This window comes from Petromyzon marinus, unplaced genomic scaffold, assembly GCF_048934315.1.
Source record: "Petromyzon marinus isolate PM22_M1 ecotype Great Lakes invasive population unplaced genomic scaffold, UKy_Petmar_22M1.pri1.0 PM_G_Scaffold_97, whole genome shotgun sequence".
NCBI classification, from domain to species: domain Eukaryota; kingdom Metazoa; phylum Chordata; class Hyperoartia; order Petromyzontiformes; family Petromyzontidae; genus Petromyzon; species Petromyzon marinus.
The window spans coordinates 594,547-618,601 of NW_027423054.1; the positions used below are offsets into that span (position 1 = coordinate 594,547).

Consider the following 24,055-nt stretch of genomic DNA (forward strand, 5'->3'; position numbering starts at 1 on the left):
GTCCGTATGTAAGTGTCTTTATGTAAGAGTCTGTATGTAAGTGTCTGTATGTAATGTCGTCTGTCTGTGTGTGTGTGTGTACGCTTAAGGTACACACACACACACAGACAGACGACATTGCCTGGGACTTGACACCTGTCAAGCACGCCGATTATTCACCGGCGTTTTATATCTTTAACCCGTCGATGCCATGTGTTTAAATAAACTCTACTTCCCTGGTGTCTACTTCCTTAACTCGGATAACCCTGTAGGGAAGTGGCTCTTCACAACCTGAGGGTGCGAGATTCCCTTTCTGGGGGGGTGCGAGACACGGCCAGATTTGTTTTCTTTAGAAGGTGAAAAAACAAAACGCAAATTTAGCGTGGATACGTTAGTACAACTACTTTGTTTCATCAACCCCTGTGTATTTATTGTGGCCTTACGTCCCACAGGGGGTGCAGAGGAGTTGCTGTGTACAGTAAAACCTTGGATTGCGAGTAACTTGGCCTGCGAGTGTTTGGCGAGACGGGCTACATTTGTAAATAAATATTAACTTGATAAACGAGCGAGGTTCTCGCAATACGCGCAGCGCACGTGTAGACACGCTTTGTACTGCCGGGCGTCACGTGATCACAACTGATGTACCGAGTGCTCTGATTATACGCGAGTGCTTTGGATTACAAAACACGTTTCCGGAACGAATCGAGCTCGCGATCCCACGGTTTCTACCGTATCGACGTTGTACGACGTTGTTAACGGCTGAGAGCCACAAGGGGTGGCAGGCTGCGGTCAAGGTGAAGAGACACCGCTCTCGGGGGAAGGACGGCCGGGGGTTGAAACGATAAAAGGGAGAGAGGGCGAAGGGGGAGGAGGAGGGGAACGCCTAAATGCGCCCGAATGAGCGAGCTGAAAAATAACGCTCCAACATTTACCTCTCCTGAGACAGCTCTGATTCCAGGACGTTCACCGCGTTCAAAGCGTCTCTGAGGTCATTCTCCAAGACGCGCTCTTTTGCTTTCGCTCCGTTGAGTTCGCTCTGGAAGTTAAACGACGCCCCAAGATGCGGCGCCGGGCGACGCGAATTGCCACATTTGTGCGCGCAAAAAAGAGCATCCGCAGCGACGACAATTGACGCAATTCTAACACGCGTTTGCAAACGATAACGCTCACAGGGAAGTGTTGCGCGGGTTATTATTTTACCCGTAGATTTAAGAAACGTTCGAAATACCTTGCTTTCGTTTTTCAGCGTTTCCATGGCGGCTATCCGCTGTTCCATTTGACAGACGGCTTCTTGGAGTGAAGCTCTCTCTCGTTTGAACGCGTCTAAGGATTCCTTCACGCAAGACACGACACGAGACCAACACTTCCTACGATACCCCAAGATGTGTTTATTGCACCACGGTGGGCGTAAGCTCTCGGATGCCGTAGCGATAGGTTTTACCCTTTTAACTGGCACCAAAAACTGACACCTTTATTCAAGGCATCATGTCTGCAATAACCGCAACACAAGCAGTCAAAATGCAAGCAAAAAAGAGACAACTCTGATAATGATATTGGCACTGTCCTTGAATTTGATTGGTCCACACCCGAGACGGCTTTTCTTAGAGCCTAGTCTCCACTGGTGTTGGACCAGAAGACGCCAAAAGGCGTACAACTCAAAAACAGCGCACTATCAGAGTATTGAGGGCTCGGGGTGAGCATTTACATTATGAGACCTCCTTTGCCAGTAACAAGATATAGGAATAGGTTTTTACCCTTTTAACTGGCACCAAAAACTGACACCTTTATTCAAGGCATCATGTCTGCAATAACCGCAACACAAGCAGTCAAAATGCAAGCAAAAAGACAACTCTGATAATGATATTGGCACTGTCCTTGAATTTAATTGGTCCACACCCGAGACGGCTTTTCTTAGAGCCTAGTCTCCACTGGTGTTGGACCAGAAGACGCCAAAAGGCGTACAACTCAAAAACAACGCACTATCAGAGTATTGAGGGCTCGGGGTGAGCATTTACATTATGAGACCTCCTTTGCCAGTAACAAGATATAGGAATAGGTTTTTACCCTTTTAACTGGCACAAAAAACTCAAATTCAAGGACAGTGCCAATATTATTATCAGAGTTGTCTCTTTTGTTTGCATTTTGACTGCTTGTGTTGTGGTTATTGCAGACATGATGCCTTGAATAAAGGTGTCAGTTTTTCGTGCCAGTTTAAAAGGGTAGAACCTATTACTATATCTTGTTACTGGCAAAGGAGGTCTCATAATGTAAATGCTCTCGGATGCCGTCTGAACGTTCCCTTTCTCTCCCACCTCCCCCCCCCCCCACGTGCTCCCCGAGCCTCTCAGGAGCTCAACGTGAAACGCCTTGCCAAGCAAAACAAAAAATATTGGGACGCGACCCAAAGGCCGTTGCGAGCACAGCGACGGAGACCGACGCAGTGGCCGGCGTTCCGTGTTTGATAAAATCGAAAAGCACCGTTAGACCTCCTTTGCCAGTGCCAAAATATAATAATATAATAGGGGTTTTCCCCCTTTTTTCTGGCAACAAAACTGAAACCTTTTTTTACAAGGATTCATGTCGCTGCATCGACCACAATACCTGCAGTCAAAACGCAAACAAAAAAACCTACTATGATAATATATATGTGGCATTGTCCTTGAAACTGATTGGTCCACACCTAGGGACGGCTTTCTTTTGAGCCTCGACCCAATTGGTGCTAGACCACATGACGCCAAAAGGCGTCACACAGCTCAAAGACAATGCACTATCCAGGTAATGAGGGCTCGGGGTGAGCATCTACATCATTGGACCTCCTTTGCCAGTGCCAAAATATAATAATAGAGGGGTTTTCCCCCTTTTTTTGGCAACAAAACTGAAACCTTTTTTTACGAGGAGTCACGTCGCTGCATTGACCACAATATACCTGCAGTCAAAATTCAAACAAAAAACCTACTATGATAATATATGTGGCATTGTCCTTGAAACTGATTGGTCCACGCCAAAAGGCGTCACACAGCTCAAAGACAATGTACGCCTTTTGGCGTCATCTTGTCGAGCACCAATTGGGTCGAGGCTCAAAAGAAAGCCGTCCCTTGGTGTGGACCAATCAGTTTCAAGGACAATGCCACATATATATTATCATAGTAGGTTTTTTGTTTGCATTTTGACTGCAGGTATTGTGGTTAATGCAGTGACGTGAACCCTCGTAAAAAGGTTTCAGTTTTATTGCCAGAAAAAAGGGGAAAAACCCTATTATTATAAATCGAAAAGCGATTGTGTTTTTTTTGGGTAACAAAGTGCGAGCCCCAATACGGCAACGCTGCATAGCTTGCTCAAGCAGGTGACTTCGCTGGCGGAAAACAATCCCAACGCAATTGAACCATTTCAGAGAAGTGGGGCGGGTGGGAAGATAAATCGAAATCATTTAATGTAGCTGCTACAAAGCTTTGGAACCATCTAGCATCGTCTCTTAGCACCTTCACTCTGTCATCTCTGTCCTCACCTAAACCGACTGTTAAGATCACAAAAGTTTCAAATGTGAATGTAAATAGTACAATCTAATTGATTTATTTTAAAAATGTGAACCTGTGTAATTGTTCAAATAGAATGATTTGCTGAGCCACCATTGACAAAGAGCTTTTTTGGCTCATTGGGCTTTACTTGGCTAATGAACTTGTGAACTACAATCGCGACGTTGAACGTTGTCCGCTCTTCTGGCTGATATTGCGATAGACGACATTGAAATGTGCTCACCAGCGTTTCGCGATGTTTCATGTCGTTATTGTCGCTTGCAATCTTCAAATTACCTAAAAATATGAATCGAGTGATAATATTAATTAAGGATTACCAATAAACGTTGGACAACGATGAAAATATATTAAACAGACGTTAACAATGTACACTCCTGATAGAGGTCAAATGTCACACGTGCGATAAATAATTAACACTCGCAATGGTCACTGACACTCTCAAAACGTTGCCTACCTATTTCTGTATTTTTTTCACGAATATTTCTTTCAAGCCTGCTACGAATCTCAGCTTCTTCGCTGCGCCTGATAAAAAAAAAACATAACAAGACATCTGCCTCATTTAATTGTAAAAAAAAATGTCATACGCAACGCAGCACACAATCAATGCAAGACGAAAATCGTCCCCGTGTAGCCTTAACAGACTGTTGGGTCAAGTGCTGCTCGCGAGCATCATTGTTAAGGCCGGCACGGTACACGAGGGGGTGGGTGGCCAGCACCACGCCCGGCCGCCTTTGTCTCCCCAGTGGCGATGTTCACACACCGCACCAGGGTACTCATTTGAGGCCGAGTTGAGTGGAGGCCCGGGACCGGTTCGGATAATCGTCACGCGGACGTTGTGTTCGTGATGTGCGGCAGAAGCCAGATTAAACGATGCAGAAAACTGCATCGGTAAACAAACTGTACTCTATTATTGGTTCTTTCAGTAAAGTCACCACGTAGAAGGGAAACAATAAAATAATAAAAATATAAAACGATAAAATTCTCACGTGTGAAAACCACATAAAGAAAATTTTCTTGCAGTGGTTTTCACACCTGACGATGATTGCTTGCGTTGCAGTCGAAACGTCGTGAGAATTTAATTGTTTTATATTTTTATTATTTTAGTGTTTCCCTTCTACGTGGTGACTTTACCGAAAGAACCAAGAATATAAATCGCTGCAGTCACGAAAGCTTTAAATAAAAATTAAAACTGTACTGTATTTGTTTTGCTTTACAGATACAACAACAGTCAGAGATGTTCTATGCAATGCAGCGCCTTCTCCTTAGCAGCTCCCAACGTCTGAAATTCACAAACTTGAAAACTCGCTAATAACTTAATTGGGGGAAACACGAAGCAACTGTCGCCCCCTACTGCAAAATAATTGCAGACCCAGCGCATCGTGGCTGCTTCTCCCTCTCCCCCCTCCTCCGTTCCGAACAATGATGGACTCGTCCGTCTGAACAAAGCTCGTCGCTTTCCGTGGTGCTAACGTTGAAACAAGGAAAAAATAAACCGGCATGCTAATCCCTCACACTAACATTCTGCCTTTAACATCCTGCTAATCCAACACATTAACACAGCTATTTCAATGCTAAATTATTCTGTTGATATGTAAACTCGGACTTTAACACCCTGCTAATCCAACACATTAACACAGCTACTTCAATGCTAAATCCTTCTGTTGATATGTAAACTCTGACTTTAACATAGCTACTTCCGTGACCAGTCACATGCTGATCCCTCACGTTAACATTCTGCTAATCTCCCAGTTACATGCTAATTCCTCACATCAACATCATGCTAATCTCCCAGTTACATGCTAATTCCTCACATTAACATCCTGCTAATCTCCCAGTTACATGCTAATTCCTCACATCAACATCATGCTAATCTCCCAGTTACATGCTAATTCCTCACATTAACATCATGCTAATCCAACACATTAACTTAGCTACTTCAATGCTAAATCCTTCTGTTGATATGTAAACTCCTTCGTCAAGGGGCTCTGCTCCTCCCACCCAGCTTAAAAGACGCTGCCAAGCTTAGCAGTGTTCACTCGAGCGCCGTCTTCCCGACAGTTCTGTTCCTTCACCTGAGGAAGGCTACTTGTGTTGTGGCCGAAACGTCGTGAGAATTTTATTTTATGTTTTATTTTTATTATTTTATTTCCATTCTACGTGGTGGTGACTTTACCGAAAGAACCAAGAATATGAATCCCTGCAGTCACGAAAGCTTTAAATGGAAATTTAAACTGTACTGTATTTGTTTTGCTTTACAGATACAACAACAGTCAGAGATGTTCTATGCAATGCAGCGCCTTCTCCTTAGCAGCTCCCAACGTCTGAAATTCACAAACTTGAAAACTCGCTAATAACTTAATTGGGGGAAACACGAAGCAACTGTCGCCCCCTACTGCAAAATAATTGCAGACCCAGCGCATCGTGGCTGCTTCTCCCTCTCCCCCCTCCTCCGTTCCGAACAATGATGGACTCGTCCGTCTGAACAAAGCTCGTCGCTTTCCGTGGTGCTAACGTTGAAACAAGGAAAAAATAAACCGGCATGCTAATCCCTCACACTAACATTCTGCCTTTAACATCCTGCTAATCCAACACATTAACACAGCTATTTCAATGCTAAATTATTCTGTTGATATGTAAACTCGGACTTTAACACCCTGCTAATCCAACACATTAACACAGCTACTTCAATGCTAAATCCTTCTGTTGATATGTAAACTCTGACTTTAACATAGCTACTTCCGTGACCAGTCACATGCTGATCCCTCACGTTAACATTCTGCTAATCTCCCAGTTACATGCTAATTCCTCACATCAACATCATGCTAATCTCCCAGTTACATGCTAATTCCTCACATTAACATCCTGCTAATCTCCCAGTTACATGCTAATTCCTCACATCAACATCATGCTAATCTCCCAGTTACATGCTAATTCCTCACATTAACATCATGCTAATCCAACACATTAACTTAGCTACTTCAATGCTAAATCCTTCTGTTGATATGTAAACTCCTTCGTCAAGGGGCTCTGCTCCTCCCACCCAGCTTAAAAGACGCTGCCAAGCTTAGCAGTGTTCACTCGAGCGCCGTCTTCCCGACAGTTCTGTTCCTTCACCTGAGGAAGGCTACTTGTGTTGTGGCCGAAACGTCGTGAGAATTTTATTTTATGTTTTATTTTTATTATTTTATTTCCATTCTACGTGGTGGTGACTTTACCGAAAGAACCAAGAATATGAATCCCTGCAGTCACGAAAGCTTTAAATGGAAATTTAAACTGTACTGTATTTGTTTTGCTTTACAGATACCACAACAGTCAGAGATGTTCTACGCAATGCAGCGCCTTCTCCTTAGTAGCTCCCAACGTCTGAAATTCACAAACTTGAAAACTCGCTAATAACTTAATTGGGGGAAACACGAAGCAATTGTCGCCCCCTACTGCAAAACAATTGCAGACCCCCTTCTAAACGTGAACACTGCGGGGCAGTGTCCTTCACTGCAAGGCCGGCAGGCCACGAGCGGCCCCTGGTGGCCTCTTGTGCGGCCCCTGACAATACCCAGATCTGAAATCACCTCCCCATCGTCGTCGTCGTCGTCGTCCTCGTGTGCTGCTGTCAAACCCAGCGGTGTTAAAACGTGTGGCGGCCCTCACGCTGTACCGTGTCTTATCGGCGGACGTGCCCCACCCCCCCCGACCCGCCCTCGTCCTCCGCCACCTCTGAAAATGAGTGAAGAACACCACCGTGGTGCTTTCCTGCGTCAACCAGCGTAGTACGTGACAATAGCGACGCAACGATAATTAACATCTTCTTTGGTTCTTTCGGTAAAGTCACCATCACGTAGATTGAGAATAAAATAATAAATTGATAAAATGACACGATAAAATTCTCACGACATTTCGGGCCACGACACAAGCGGCCTTCATCAGGTGAAGGGACGAGAATGTCTGGAGGACAGCGCTGGAGCGCTGAGGCAGTCTCGTCCCTTCACCTGATGAAGGCCGCTTGTGTTGTGGCCGAAACGTCGTGAGAATTTTATCGTGTTATTTAATTTTATTAATTTATTATTTAATACAATTAATCCTTGCAGTCACGAACGCTTTAAATCGATGATTAATGTCTCGGCACGCGCCACGTTCCGTGTTGTAAAAGTTCACCACTTGCCTCTGGCTGGCTGCTGCTGTCAACTCTTCGTTTGCCTTCTCCAGGTTTTGCACAATCACGTTCAGGTCCCGACGTTCGTGCTGCAGCTTGTCGCACGACAGCCGCTGCCCCGCGGTGCTTGCGGTGAACTCTCGCTCCTTCTCCGCAAAACTTCTCTCCGCGTTTTGCATCCCAGCCTGCATTCAGACCGTACGATGATGAAATCGATGAGGCGGGTGACCCGCTGCATTTGTTCAGATACAGTGAAAAAAGCTTGAGACTTTTCCAAAAAGGCTAAGAGAAAACCATTCCTTATTCTTGGTTCTTTCGGTAAAGTCGCCACGTAGAAGGGAAACTATAAAATGATTAAAATATCAAACAATTAAATTCTCACGACGTTTCGACGGCAACACAAGCAATCATCATCAGGTGTGAAAACCACAGCAAGAACATTTGGAATAAGTGGCGGTGAAAAATGTTTCTTGCTGTGGTGTTCACACCTGATGATGATTGCTTGAGTTGCCGTCGAAACGTCGTGAGAATTTTATTGTTGTATATTTTTATTATTTTATTGTTTCCTTTCTACGTGGCGACTTTACCCGAAAGAACCAAGAATATGAATCCCTGCAGTGACCAAAGCTTTAAATCAAAAAGAAAACCATTCCGTTAAAAATATCCAGTTAAGGAATGCAGACAATATTAGCGATGTAATAAATATGAACGGATACATATTCTTAGCTCTTTCGGTAAAGTCACGTTGAAGGGAAACAATAAAAATAATAAAATATATATAAAACAATAAAAATTCTCACGACGTTTCGACCATAACACAAACGGTCATCATCAGGTGTGTCGGTTTGCATTAATGTATTTATTTTTAAAACACCGTTTAAACACCGTTTAAAAATAAATAAATTAATGCAAACCGACACACCTGATGACGACCGTTTGTGTTATGGTCGAAACGTCGTGAGAATTTTTCTTGTTTTAAATATATTTTATTATTTTGTTTCCCTTCAACGTGGTGACTTTACCGAAAGAGCTAAGAATATGAATCGCTGCAGTCACGAAAGCTTTAAATAAAAAAAATGAACGGATAGGTCACCTGCAGCGTGCTTTCAATTTCCCGACGGCGATTTACTTCGAGTTTCAGGGTACCACTTTCTTTCTGCATTTGCTCAAGCCGTGCTTGAAAGTTGCCTGTTAATTCACGCAAAACAAATGAAATCGGGATCGACTTTCACGGTCGGGACGTGCAGACATTTGCCCACCGCGCACACGCACAAACACATCCGGGCTCGTTGGCAATAAAAAGCGGGCAACTTGAAGTGTGCTCTCACGCTCTGTTTCTTCGAGTCGAGCGCAGCTTTCAATGGAATCTTGCAGCTTTTGCGAGGCCATTTTGAGCTCTTCATTTTTTAACTCCAACAGCTCGGACATTTCTTTGGCCTAAGAGCGAAAAGACGGAACTCTCTGTTTGCTAACAACAGAACGACAAAGATAATAATACGACTTTACGCACGGATCTATGAAATGACCTACTGCTGGGCAAGGCGAGTTTTCTGGTTTGAAAGTCATCATTGAAGTCAGATAAGTTGTGTTTACCAGACTGAAATGAACTTGAGAAATCAAGACAAAGAGGTCGAAATGTGCAGATCCCATATATTTCGTTGAACAAATGCGTTTAGGGCACTGAATACGTTCTAAAGTGGAAATAATTCACATTTTAAGCATTATATTGTTATACAGACGTTTGTAAATTGTAAAAGCAATGTATGAACACTGTACACAATGGCAATAGTAGGCGTTAAAGGCAATAGTATGGGATAGGAACATTAATATATCAGTTTTTATTTGAAGGTGATCTTGATCTTCAAAGGATATTTTATGATTGAGACAGGCATGCCTTTAGGAGCTGCATTTCTTACATTTGAAATTAACAAAAATTAATGAGCCTGAATTATAACAGACCCTTGGGGTTTGAGCTATATATATACACACTGGTTTGTAAAAGGTAATGCATGGTCATTTAATCCAATTTTTTTTTTATCCCAACGTGCATTTAAAATGTGAGCAAAAGCGATCAGCTCGTGGATTCGCCCGAACATGGCTTTCTTTAATCGTCAACTTGTTTACAAAGTCCCACCGCGCTCTTTCCATTTCTTCCACAGCTGCTTCCACTGCGTACGACACACGCGTCATGCATTTAAAATGTGAGCAAAAGCGATGAGCTCATGAATTCGCGCGAACCTGGCTTTCTTTAATCGTCAACTTGTTTACAAAGTCCCACCGCGCTCTCCCCGTCGCTTCCACGGCTGCTTCCACTGCGTACGACACACGCGCGTCGCACGTTCGACAAAGTGGCTGAGCGCGTCAATATTCATCCAGTAAAAACCACAACGGTCATTGATCATCATCGACAGTGCTCTGCGTATCACTGAGCAGCCGTGCATTGCGTCACCCGGCACGAGACTCACCTTTGCCCAACGCAATATTCTTGTCATTTTGAGACTTTAAATTCAATTCGCTGAAAGTCACCGCAAACGTCTTTAAGAGAGGATGACAGCGGGGATCCAGCATTAATGTTAAATGTGCACGTGCGTACGTTTATACCGTTACACGTTTCTCAAGAAATACAATTAAATGAAAACAAAATTTAAAAAGCATCACACATTTTACCTTCAGTTCTGCTTTCAGCGACGAATGAACAGCTTCCACTTCTTCTTGTTCTGTTTCAGCTGCCATTATCACCGTGCGGACGTGACCCACGTGAGTCAACGACAAGCAAGTTTAATCACTAAACGTGTTACACCGTCAACGTCCATTATCACCGTACGCACGTGACCCACGTGAGTCAACGACAATCAAGTTTAATCACTAAACGTGTTACACCGTCAATGTCATTATCACCGTACGCATGTGACCCACGTGAGTCAACGACAATCAAGTTTAATCACTAAACGTGTTACACCGTCAACGTCCATTATCACCGTACGCACGTGACCCACGTGAGTCAACGACAAGCAAGTTTAATCACTAAACGTGTAACACCGGCAACGTCCAATGGTCGGCGAATGTTGAGAATGTACCTCTGGTTAATGTTTGTTGCACTGAAGAGGACTGGCCCTTCAGATCGTCACACATCTGCCTGGTGGCACGGATCCTTACGGACACGGGCACATTGCAAGGACGGCGGGTCAGAAAACCTTCGTAGGAACGTATCCGCCATTTTAAGGCAAAGCGCATTGCAGATGAAGATATTCTTGGTTCTTTCGGTGAAGTCACGTAGAAGGGAAACAACAAAATAAAAACTCACCGTGATTTTGTTGTTTTCTGTGACTTTACAGAAAGAACCAAAGAACGTGAATTCCTGCAGTCGCGAAAGTTTTTAAAATGAAAATGCAGAGAGGATGTTGGTGTCATCAACAAGTCGCTCGTTTGTTCTGCCGGCGTGACCTCTGACCTCCACCCAGTAGTCCACTCAGGGGCGGAGCAACAGGGGGGGATGGGGGGGGTCAGCCCCCCCCCCTGAAAATTTGGGGAAGTCGGCAATCGGGATAACCGGATATCCGGCTGCTGCAAAATGCCGCAGGCTGCCACCTTGTGATGCCACCTTGTGTGCTGCCCTGCAGGCTGTCACCTTGTGCTGCCCTGCAGGCTGCCACCTCGTGTGCTGCCCTGCAGGCTACCACCTTGTGTGCTGCCCTGCAGGCTACCACCCCGTGTGCTGCCCTGCAGGCTACCACCTTGTGATGTCACCTTGTGCTGCCCTGCAGACTGCCACCTTGTGCTGCTGCCCTGCCAGCTGCCACCTTGTGATGTCACCTTGTGTGCTGCCACCTCGTGCTGCCCTGCAGGCTGCCACCTTGTGCTGCCCTGCAGGCTGCCACCTTGTGTGCTGCCCTGCAGGCTGTCACCTTGTGCTGCCCTGCAGGCTACCACCTTGTGCTGCCACCTTGTGATGTCACCTTGTGATGTCACCTCGTGCTGCCCTGCAGGCTGCCACCTTGTGTGCTGCCCTGCAGGCTGCCACCTTGCGTGCTGCCCTGCAGGCTGCTTGAGCGGCAGCCTTGCGAACTTATCGAACTTACTGGCCACGTCGGCGGCTCCGACCTATTAATAAACTCCGCAGCTCAAATCCAATAATTAGTTTTATACATTTGTGGTGCCCATTGGAAAACACAAACACACTGAGATATCTCAGAATGTTGAAGTCAGCAACCCCCCCAAAGTCAAAATCCTGGCTCCTCGCCCCTGAGTCCACCGGACATCTCTGAAATCTACCGGACATTTGTTACAAAAAAAAGAGCTTCATTGCTCTTCGGGTTTCCCCAGTAAGTTTAGGAACCTAAACAGAGGACAAAGATGAAATTCGAGGGAAATGAATAACTTCTTACTTCTCCATTAAATCTCCTTGGATGTCAATCACGTCTTGAAGTTGCGCGCTGAGGTGTACATTTTCAAGCTGAAAGGAAACACGACACACACACTTCGCTGAGATGACGCATACCGCTTCAACACAGTTGTCTGATAATTGTTATCTGACACACAGCACTGATAATGACGTTCGGGTTTCATAAAGCATCGTCAATCATGCAGACAAAGCGATCGCTGAGGAACCACAGACACGAATCTTATTGCTGTCCAGTTGAAGCTACAAACAGATTAGAAGCACCTTTAAATTATTGTCTTGGCAAACCAAGTGTTTCTCTATTTTAGTTAACAATGACGAATGATGAGTGGACACAATTACCAATCATAATGATGACTATGGGGAATCCACAAAAACAACCTAATCGTGATTATAACCAGACGAAATTAATGAGTCTGAAACAATATGCAAATGTAGCAACGTTATTTGAGATGCCACTGCATCTCCCATTGAGCACGGTTGGCTACGTACGGTGTGAAAGAAGTTCAACATACACACACGTAGCACGGTTGGCTACGTACTGTGAAAGATGTTCAACATACACACACATAGCACGGTTGGCTACGTACGGTGTGAAAGAAGTTCAACAAACACACACACAGCACGGTTGGCTACGTACGGTGTGAAAGATGTTCAACATACACACACGTAGCACGGTTGGCTACGTACGGTGTGAAAGATGTTCAACATACACACACACATAGCACGGTTGGCTACGTACGGTGTGAAAGAAGTTCAACATACACACACGTAGCACGGTTGGCTACGTACGGTGTGAAAGAAGTTCAACATACACACACATAGCACAGGTGGCTACGTACGGTGTGAAAGAAGTTCAACAAACACACACATAGCACGGTTGGCTACGTACGGTGTGAAAGAAGTTCAACATACACACACGTAGCACGGTTGGCTACGTACGGTGTGAAAGATGTTCAACATACACACACATAGCACGGTTGGCTACGTACGGTGTGAAAGAAGTTCAACACACACACACACATAGCACGGTTGGCTACGTACGGTGTGAAAGATGTTCAATATACACACACAGCACGGTTGGCTACGTACGGTGTGAAAGAAGTTCAACATACACACAGTGCACTGAGGAAAACCAAACCTGATCATTGGCTACGTGTCTACGTCAAAAGATTGATGAAGTTTACCGATTAGCTGACAATAAATGTTTGGGTTTGGAGAAATGAGGAGCCACTCACACCAACATTGAATGAAAGCGTTTCACTGCTTTAGTCGACAAGACTAAGAGATTTATTTTTGGTTCTTTCGGTAAAGTCACCACGTAGAAGGGAAACAATAAAGTAATACAAATATAAAACAATATAATTCTCACGACGTTTCGACGGCAACACAAGCAATCATCGTCAGGTGTGAAAACCACAGAAAGAAAATTTTAAAAAAGTGGCGGTGACATTTTTTTCTTGCGGTGGTTTTCACACCTGATGATGATCGCTTGCGTTGCAGTCGAAACGTCGTGAGAATTTTATTGTTTTAAATTTTTATTATTTTATTTTTTCCCTTCTACGTGGCGACTTTACCGAAAGAATCAAGAAGAAGACGAAGAAGAGATTTGAAGTTTACGTCACTGCAGGAATCCATAATCTTTGGTTCATTTGGTAAAGTCACCACCACGTAGAAGGGAAACAATAAAATAATAAAAAATATCAAACAATAAAAGTCTCACGACGTTTCGACTGCAACACAAGCAATCATCATCAGGTGTGAAAACCACAGCAAGAATTTTTTTTTAAAGAGCGGCGGTGAAAATTGTTTTCTTGCTGTGGTTTTCACACCTGACGATGATCGCTTGCGTTGCAGTCGAAACGTCATGATAATTTGATCGTTTTAAATTTGTATTATTTTATTGATTCCCTTCAACGTGGCGGTGACTTTACCGAAAGAACCAAGAATATGAATCCCTGCAGTCACGAAATATTTAAATAAAAATTTAATAAGACTAAGAGATTTGAAGTTTTTCGTCACCGCAGGAATCCACAGTCTTTGCTTTCATTCAAGTAAAGTCGCGTAGCGCGTATAAAAATACAACACAAAATAATAAATCAAATCACGACGTTTCCATCGCGACACCACAGGCGGCGGTCGTCCTCAGGCGAAAATAAAAATTAAACCTCTTGCTGCTGCTGCTGTTGTTGTTGTTGTGACAGGACTCTCTCGCTGGTTCAGCAGTTCCACTGCAGGGATTACTTTTTTTACCGCCCTAGGACAAAGCGCTTGAGGTGTTGCGATCGAAACGTCGTGGACATTTTATCATCTTTATACCTACCACGTGACTTTACCGAAGTAACCAAAGATTAAAGGCCAAGAGAATGACCGCGCGCAATGCACAAATACTCCGCGGAAACTCGACAAGTCGTCGGCCCGCAAACCAACTCAGCCACCCCTAGCAACAAAATGCATTCGCTTGTTTCTCTAAATAGCAGTAACACTAAATCACTCATATTACGGGAATACAAACGCTTTATTTTTTTAAACGCAGCTACGAGGTTTTTTTTTAGGGGGGGCGCATTTAGACCCGAGGGTTAAGGTCGTTTTTCCTCACCTAATTTTTAAATATCACGAGTTTAATTTAATAATAATAATGACGTACATTGTAATTACTCTCCGGATCAGCCTGCATCACAACCCCGCGAACCACCCGGAGGAGCATGGAGGACCACCGGTGGTACGGGGGAGGGAGGGAGGGTGACCACACTGTGAGAAGCACTGCTTTAGAGAAATAAGACCACTTACTGCTGCTGCTGTTGCCCACCTGTGTTACTCACAGCCCTGAGGACCACCCGGAGGAGCGTGGTGGACCACCGGTGATACCGGGGGTGAGTGACCACACTGAGAAGCACTGCTTTAGAGAAATGAGACCACTTACTGCTGCTGCTACCCACCTGTGTTTGTCGAGTTGATTTCTGCAGAGCGTCGGCCGTCTCCTGGGCCATTCTGACAGCTTCCTCCTTTTTGCTGAGCTCAGAGTGAACTCTGACCTTCCACATGTTCAACTTGTTCATTTCACAGCGCAAAGAATTGTACGTCCTTGACACGTGATCTTTATTCTGCGAAGAAAAAAAAACAACCAAACACAACACACGGCATGAGGAGCGTGTGTCAGCAGCTTCCCAAGCCGTAGTGTCGTGAACACATCAAGATTTTCCGCTGCCCGATGACCGATCATTCGCGATAAACGTTCTTGGGTTGGCTCGCGTAAGTGTGTGTCGTTACCCTCCACCACCCGACCCAGCCAGTGAGGTTTGTCACGTAAACAAAACGCGCCAGTGAATTACTACTTCGGCCCACCGGTGTGTCGGAGAGTAAATCCACAACATTTACACATTCATACTTTACGCGATATAACCCAAAAAACATTTATTATACGAATATAATTGGTCGTGAAAGCCTACGTGTTGAACTGATTATTATTACTCCATTTCAACCGAAAACTCGATCAAGTCATGTACAAGCACAAATACACGTTTTTTTTATTTTTTAAATTAACTTTCCCTTAAAACGTCTTTGCCAAGTGCTGTGAACGTAAAAAGGTTTAAGGCGCAGATCTGAAATTGTTTGATCGTAATCACTGCTGGCAAAAGGGCCTCCACTAGAGGGCGCTCAGTAGAGGCTGAACTCTTCCACGCTGTTCAAGACGTCTTGGAAGAAAAACCCTCACTAGGGGCTGAACTCTTCCACGCTGGGGAGACGTCTTGGTAGAGAAACCCTCACTAGGGGCTGAACTCTTCCACGCTGTTCAAGACGTCTTGGAAGAGAAACCCTCCCTAGGGGCTGAACTCTTCCACGCTGGGGAGACGTCTTGGTAGAGAAACCCTCACTAGGGGCTGAACTCTTCCACGCTGTTCAAGACGTCTTGGAAGAGAAACCCTCCCTAGGGGCTGAACTCTTCCACGCTGGGGAGACGTCTTGGTAGAGAAACCCTCACTAGGGGCTGAACTCTTCCACGCTGTTCAAGACGTCTTGGAAGTGAAACCCTCACTAGGGGCTGAACTCTTCCACGCTGTTCAAGACGTCTTGGTAGAGAAACCCTCACTAGGGGCTGAACTCTTCCACGCTGTTCAAGACGTCTTGGAAGAGAAACCCTCACTAAGGGCTGAACTCTTCCACGCAGTTCAAGACGTCTTCGTAGAGAAACCCTCACTAGGGGCTGAACTCTTCCACGCTGTTCAAGACGTCTTAAAGGAAGAGAAACCCTCACTAGGGGCTGAACTCTTCCACGCTGTTCAAGACGTCTTGGTTAGAGAAACCCTCACTAGGGGCTGAACTCTTCCATGCTGTTCAAGACGTCTTGGTAGAGAAACCCTCACTAGGGGCTGAACTCTTCCACGCTGTTCAAGACGTCTTGGAAGAGAAACCCTCACTAGGGGATGAACTCTTCCACGCTGTTCAAGACGTCTTGGTAGAGAAACCCTCACTAGGGGCTGAACTCTTCCACGCTGGGGAGACGTCTTGGTAGAGAAACCCTCACTAGGGGCTGAACTCTTCCACGCTGTTCAAGACGTTTTGGTAGAGAAACCCTCACTAGGGGCTGAACTCTTCCACGCTGTTCAAGACGTCTTGGTAGAGGAACCCTCACTAGGGGCTGAACTCTTCCACGCTGTTCAAGACGTCTTGGTAGAGAAACCCTCACTAGGGGCTGAACTCTTCCACGCTGTTCAAGACGTCTTGGTAGAGAAACCCTCACTAGGGGCTGAACTCTTCCACGCTGTTCAAGACGTCGTGGAAGAGAAACCCTCACTAAGGGCTAAACTCTTCCACGCTGTTCAAGACGTCTTGGAAGAGAAACCCTCACTAGGGGCTGAACTCTTCCACGCTGTTCAAGACGTCTTGGAAGAGAAACCCTCACTAGGGGCTGAACTCTTCCACGCTGTTCAAGACGTCTTGGTAGAGGAACCCTCACTAGGGGCTGAACTCTTCCACGCCGTTCAAGACGTCTTGGTAGAGAAACCCTCACTAGGGGCTGAACTCTTCCACGCTGTTCAAGACGTCTTGGAAGTGAAACCTTCACTAGGGGCTGAACTCTTCCACGCCGTTCAAGACGTCTTGGTAGAGGAACCCTCACTAGGGGCTGAACTCTTCCACGCTGTTCAAGACGTCTTGGTAGAGAAACCCTCACTAGGGGCTGAACTCTTCCACGCTGTTCCAGACATCTTGGAAGAGAAACCCTCACTAGGGGCTGAACTCTTCCACGCTGTTCAAGACGTCTTGGAAGAGAAACCCTCACTAGGGGCTGAACTCTTCCACGCTGTTCAAGACGTCTTGGTAGAGAAACCCTCACTAGGGGCTGAACTCTTCCACGCTGTTCAAGACGTCTTGGTAGAGGAACCCTCACTAGTGGCTGAACTCTTCCACGCTGTTCAAGACGTCTTGGTAGAGGAACCCTCACTAGGGGCTGAACTCTTCCACGCTGTTCAAGACGTCTTGGAAGAGAAACCCTCACTAGGGGCTGAACTCTTCCACGCTGTTCAAGATGTCTTGGTAGAGAAACCCTCACTAGAGACTGAACTCTTCCACGCTGTTCAAGATGTCTTGGTAGAGAAGCCCTCACTAGGGGCTGAACTCTTCCACGCTGTTCAAGACGTCTTGGAAGAGAAACCCTCACTAGGGGCTGAACTCTTCCACGCTGTTCAAGACGTCTTCGTAGAGAAACCCTCACTAGGGGCTGAACTCTTCCACGCTGTTCAAGACGTCTTGGAAGAGAAACCCTCACTAGGGGCTGAACTCTTCCACGCTGTTCAAGACGCCTTGGAAGTGAAACCCTCACTAGGGGCTGAACTCTTCCACGCCGTTCAAGACGTCTTGGTAGAGGAACCCTCACTAGGGGCTGAACTCTTCCACGCTGTTCAAGATGTCTTGGTAGAGAAACCTTCACTAGGGGCTGAACTCTTCCACGCTGTTCAAGACATCTTGGAAGAGAAACCCTCACTAGGGGCTGAACTCTTCCACGCTGTTCAAGACGTCTTGGAAGAGAAACCCTCACTAGGGGCTGAACTCTTCCACGCTGTTCAAGACGTCTTGGTAGAGAAACCCTCACTAGGGGCTGAACTCTTCCACGCTGTTCAAGACGTCTTGGTAGAGGAACCCTCACTAGGGGCTGAACTCTTCCACGCTGTTCAAGACGTCTTGGAAGAGAAACCCTCACTAGGGGCTGAACTCTTCCACGCTGTTCAAGATGTCTTGGTAGAGAAACCCTCACTAGGGGCTGAACTCTTCCACGCTGTTCAAGACGTCTTGGAAGAGAAACCCTCACTAGGGGCTGAACTCTTCCACGCTGTTCAAGACGTCTTAAAGGAAGAGAAACCCTCACTAGGGGCTGAACTCTTCCACGCTGTTCAAGACGTCTTGGTAGAGGAACCCTCACTAGGGGCTGAACTCTTCCACGCCGTTCAAGACGTCTTGGTAGAGAAACCCTCACTAGGGGCTGAACTCTTCCACGCTGTTCAAGACGTCTTGGAAGTGAAACCCTCACTAGGGGCTGAACTCTTCCACGCCGTTCAAGACGTCTTGGTAGAGGAACCCTCACTAGGGGCTGAACTCTTCCACGCTGTTCAAGACGTCTTGGTAGAGAAACCCTCACTAGGGGATGAACTCTTCCACGCTGTTCAAGACATCTTGGAAGAGAAACCCTCACTAGGGGCTGAACTCTTCCACGCTGTTCAAGACGTCTTGGAAGAGAAACCCTCACTAGGGGCTGAACTCTTCCACGCTGTTCAAGACGTCTTGGAAGAGAAACCCTCACTAGGGGCTGAACTCTTCCACGCTGTTCAAGATGTCTTGGTAGAGAAACCCTCACTAGAGACTGAACTCTTCCACGCTGTTCAAGATGTCTTGGTAGAGAAGCCCTCACTAGGGGCTGAACTCTTCCACGCTGTTCAAGACGTCTTGGTAAAGACACCCTCACTAGGGGCTGAACTCTTCCACGCTGTTCAAGACGTCTTGGTAGAGAAACCCTCACTAGGGGCTGAACTCCTCCACGCTGGGGAGACGTCTTGGAAGTGATGGTAGTACCCACACTTTACCCCACCACATGCGGCCTGCCATTCAACTGCGGTGTACCAATATATACTGCAGAGTGGACAGAGGTGGGACATTGTAGACACGTGCCTATTAAACCTGGCACGCCTGGACATCACGACCTTGTGGACCGCAAGTCCAGCGTGCTGAACCATTGCGCACCGTGGCAGCAGCCCCAAGCTTCGTGAAACTAAATAAATTTTCACTTGAAGCTTTCACGACTGCAGTGATTCACATTCTTGGTTCTTTCGGTAAAGTCACCGCCACGTAGAAAGGGAAACAATAAAATTATCACGACGTTTCGACTGCAACACAAGCAGCGATCATCGTCAGGTGTGAAAACCACAGCAAGAAAATTTGAAAAAAGTTTTTTTTAAACGTCAGTACCACGGAGAGCGATTTGGCAGCTTGTTCAGATGTTTGAAACGTCGCGAGAATTTTATTGTTTTATATTTTTATTATTGTATCGTTTCCCTTCTACGTGGTGACTTTACCGAAAGAACCGAGAATATGAAACTAGATGAATCGGTATTTTCTTAGAATGACCGTATTATTAATGTGAAATAACGATGCACATCTGTGGACACGTTTCAATGTGATCAGCGAGTCATCTTGCCTCTTGCCCATCAAGCGGCAGCGGCGGCGGCGGTGGCGTGCTCTGCCGAGGTTGATGCTGCTCAGTGATGTTTGCTTGAGCTGCGAACAAAAATTGCGCACAATTAAGTTAAAGTACATCCTAGATTTAAAGCTTTCGTGACTGCTAGGATCCATACTCTTTGGTTCTATTGGTTCTATTGGGTTTATTTTCACCTACGTGACTTTACCCAATAGAACCAAAGAGTATTAAAGTACATCGTTCATAATAGCACCGCACGAGATGTACATTGGTACACGTTGACACACGTATCGCTTTTTAGAACTTTCCAACTGAGGTTTAGTGCTCAGCTCAGTCGGGGTGTCTGTCGGCAATGAGAGGTTATGATGAGCATCATAAATATGAATAAATCTTCAGTAAAATTGCGTTCTGATATAAAGTGCTTGCCCTTTGGAGACAAAAGCCAGCATTAAAGGAACCCATCAACTAAACGAAACTAAACTTGTTATTTTACCACGTAAGAGCCCGCTCGGATACGTAGCTCTTGTTCAGAAGCGACCTGGCCACAGTCGATAAGCTCAACAAAGTGGTTCATCACCACGTGTCAATGTATATCAGCCGCATTACTCTTAAACGTCACGTTTTTCTAAATGCGCGGGGAAACAACGCAGGGCATGGAGCAACATCAACACCGCCGTGGGGAGAACGCGCAAACTTTCAAACGCACGGGCGTCAGGGGTCGGGATCGAACCCACGCCCCTCCTGCGTACCGAGCGAGGTAGTTAACATCTCCTAGCCACCGTGATGATGATGATGATGAGAGAGAGACACGCAAACTCCAAATACACAGCAACAGGCGTCAGGGTCGGGATCGAACCCACGACCCTCCTGCGTACCGAGCGAGATAGTTAACATCTCCTAGCCACCGTGATGATGATGATGAGAGACACGCAAACTCCAAATACACAGCAACAGGCGTCAGGGGTCGGGATCGAACCCACGACCTCCTGCGTACCGGGCGAGGTAGTTAACGTCTCCTAGCCACCGTGATGATGATGATGAGAGAGAGACACGCAAACTCCAAATACACAGCAACAGGCGTCAGGGGTCAGGATCGAACCCACGACCCTCCTGCGTACCAGGCGAGGTAGTTAACGTCTCCTAGCCAACGCGGTCCACCTGCCCTAGGCACGCACACCTAGGCCGAGCCGCTTTTCATCGCGGCGTGACGGACGTACCGCCTCTTGCGTTCCTGGGGCAAGCGCTGCCTAACCATCGTTATCGTCAATGACTAAGCAGAGCGCCGCACCGTACTTCTGACGTCAAACGCCGGTTGAAAAGCGCAAGCGGAATTCGTGCTCGGCGATCAATGTGGACATCGGAGGATTGAGATCGTTTTAAGTAAAATAAGCGGCGCGATTGGTTTACAGATTAGAGCCAGGCGATACACGGGGCCATGATCTACAGCTGAAACGAATACCTTGACCTTGGCGGTGTCACTTGACCATGACCAAGTTGACTGACCTTGCAATAGCGTCCTCTGTGCTTGACCTTGTTGAACCTGTCCAGTTTCACCACGACCCACTTGACCTTGTCCAAGTTGACCCCAAGCGTGACCCAATGGCTCCTGGACTTGGCCCAGTGGACAATGAGATTGCCTTGGCTGACTCAGGCCCTGATTAGGTTGACCTCGGCCTTGCCCCAGCAGACCATGGGCGTGCCCTGACAGTCCCTGGCCCTGCTCGGGTTGATGCTGACCCTGTTTTGGCTGAGTCTGACCTCGGCCCAATTGGGTTTTTTTTTTTCCCGTCGTGATATTGGCTCTGCCCTGGCTGATTGTGGCCTTGAATTGCCACTCCGTCGCCTTCCCCCGGCTGACCCTGCCCTTTATTACCCCAACCTTGAGTCGATGGCCCCTGCCCTGGCTGATTGTGGCCTTGAATTGCCACTCCGTCGCCTTCCCCCGGCTGACCCTGCCCTTTATTACCCCAACCTTGAATCGAAGGCCCCTGCCCTGGCTGATTGTGGCCTTGAATTGCCACTCCGTCGCCTTCCCCCGGCTGACCCTGCCCTTTATTACCCCAACCTTGAACCGATAGCCCCTGGATTTGCCCACCAGATTGACCTTCACCTTGTCCCATCTGACACCACCCGTGACCCAACATCACCTGGAATGGCCCCGTTTGACCGCGACCTTGCCCTAGCTGACTCTGGCCACGGCTCGATGGCTCCCGGACCTGCCTAGATTGACGGTGACCTCGTTCATTCTCTGAAACACTGCCCAAGATGCACCGTATTTTGAAGTCGGGGAGCGTGGAAAAACTGCTGCCCAAATTTCGGCTGAAGGTTTCATTGTCGTTCCCCTCCATGTTGTATTCTTTGCACACTCCTCCGATAGCCGTCTTCCTGCATGACGCACAGACACCGTGTACGTGCACGCAAGAAAAAAAAACAAATGTGGAATTTATTAAGACAGCGCCACTGCTGCAGAGCAATCCAGATGGCACCAGCGAGATCTCTCGGCAAAGCAACTTACAAGTTTAAATGGGAATCATTTTTTTTTTAATTGCCACCGCCCGTCTGTTTACGCTGTAGCGTTAATGGAGGTGGGGGCAAACAGCGTTGTTGCTGCAATTTTTACATTTTTCAAAAATACGAATGCAACAAGTTTCCCAATACGTCAATCGGTAATTGTATTTTCATGGTGTTACTGTATTGATTTTGTGCTTTGCTGCACTGACAATGAGAATCTAGATTCATTTGTCGATTTAAAGCTTTCGTGACTGCAAGGATTCATCTTCTTTGGTTCTTTCGGTAAAGTCACCATCACGTAGAAAGAGAATAAAATAATAAATTGATAAAATAAAATAACACAATAAAATTCTCACGACGTTTCGGCCACAACACAAGTGGCCTTCATCAGATGAAGGGACGAGACTGTCTAGAGGACAGCGCTGGAGCGAGCGCTGTCCCTTCACCTGATGAAGGCCACTTGTGTTGTGGCCGAAACGTCGTGAGAATTTTATCGTGTTATTTTATTTTATTAATTTATTATTTTATTCTCATTCTACGTGGTGGTGACTTTACCGAAAGAACCAAAGAAGATGAATCTAGCTTAACATCAAAGTTCTTCAAATGGAGTTCCCTCAACGTAAGGCCTACCCCGTGCTCCTGATCATTGTGACCACACAATGCTATAATTAGCTGACACGTGCCTATTGATCCAAGAGCCACATCGAGTGAAATTTTTTTTCTTAAGTGTCCTGCATTTAGTTTTTATTTTATTTTAAGATGTAATAACAGTTGTGCTTATTATTGTTATTATACACGTGTGGGAGGAAATCGCAGCACCGGGAGAAAACTCCACGTGGCGTGCGAGGGGGAAACACTCAAACCCCCCCCAAAGAGATGGAAAGTGATGGCGATTTGAATACTTGCTGCCACTGCCTTCACCTGGCGTGCCCAGGGTATGGCCATCCCCTCGACGCCCACGGGAATAGAATTTCACAACATGTTGACATGTTTACACCAAACAATAACACAAAGATCCCACACCGTGTAGCCTGTAACAGGCTGTAGGGGCAAGTGCTGTTAGCGAGCAGCAGCTATGCAGGCTACCGGCACTGTGGCACACGAGGGGGGTGGGTGGCCAGCACCACGCCCGGCCGCCTTTGTCTCCCCAGTGCTAGCGATGTTTTACTACTACACACCGCTACACCAGCTACTCATTTGAGGCTGAGTCGACCTAGGGGAGTCCCAGAACCGGTTGAGATAATCGTCGCCGGCGGTGTTGGAAGGCCCGAAGTGAATCACTCAACAACAACAACACGGTGTGGTGATTAGACCACTAAGCTAGACACATTGTCAAGGCCCCAAGTGGATCACTCAACAACAACAACACTGTGTGGTGATTAGACCACTAAGCTAGACACATTGTCAAGGCCCCAAGTGAATCACTCAACAACAACACCACGGTGTGGTGATTAGACCACTAAGCTAGACACATTGTCAAGGCCCCAAGTGAATCACTCAACAACAACAAGGTGTGGTGATTAGACCACTAAGCTAGACACATTGTCAAGGCCCCAAGTGAATCACTCAACAACACGGTGTGGTGATTAGACCACTAAGCTAGACACATTGTCAAGGCCCCAAGTGAATTACTCACCAACAACAACAACACCACGGTGTGGTGATTAGACCACTAAGCTAGACACATTGTCAAGGCCCCAAGTGAATCACTCAACAACAACAACAACACTGTGTGGTGATTATACCACTAAGCTAGACACATTGTCAAGGCCCCAAGTGAATCACTCAACAACAAC

The 24,055-nt window shown here is 46.4% G+C and overlaps 1 protein-coding gene across 1 annotated transcript; it reads right to left on the reverse strand.

Moving 5' to 3' along the window:
* Window positions 1-293: 293 nt before the first annotated feature.
* LOC142922462 (uncharacterized) lies at window positions 294-21,877 on the reverse strand. The gene is made up of 15 exons (XM_076063270.1): window positions 21,252-21,877; window positions 19,749-19,828; window positions 15,001-15,165; window positions 12,048-12,115; window positions 10,740-10,813; window positions 10,330-10,388; window positions 10,128-10,197; window positions 9,901-9,974; window positions 8,991-9,099; window positions 8,756-8,850; window positions 7,672-7,847; window positions 3,967-4,034; window positions 3,736-3,788; window positions 1,208-1,312; window positions 294-1,015 (listed from the first exon to the last, which is right to left on the reverse strand). The coding sequence occupies exons 3-15, from the start codon at window positions 15,118-15,120 to the stop codon at window positions 908-910; spliced, it is 1,179 nt and encodes a 392-aa protein (XP_075919385.1). The 5' UTR covers window positions 15,121-15,165; window positions 19,749-19,828; window positions 21,252-21,877; the 3' UTR covers window positions 294-907.
* Between the last annotated feature and the right edge of the window lie 2,178 nt (window positions 21,878-24,055).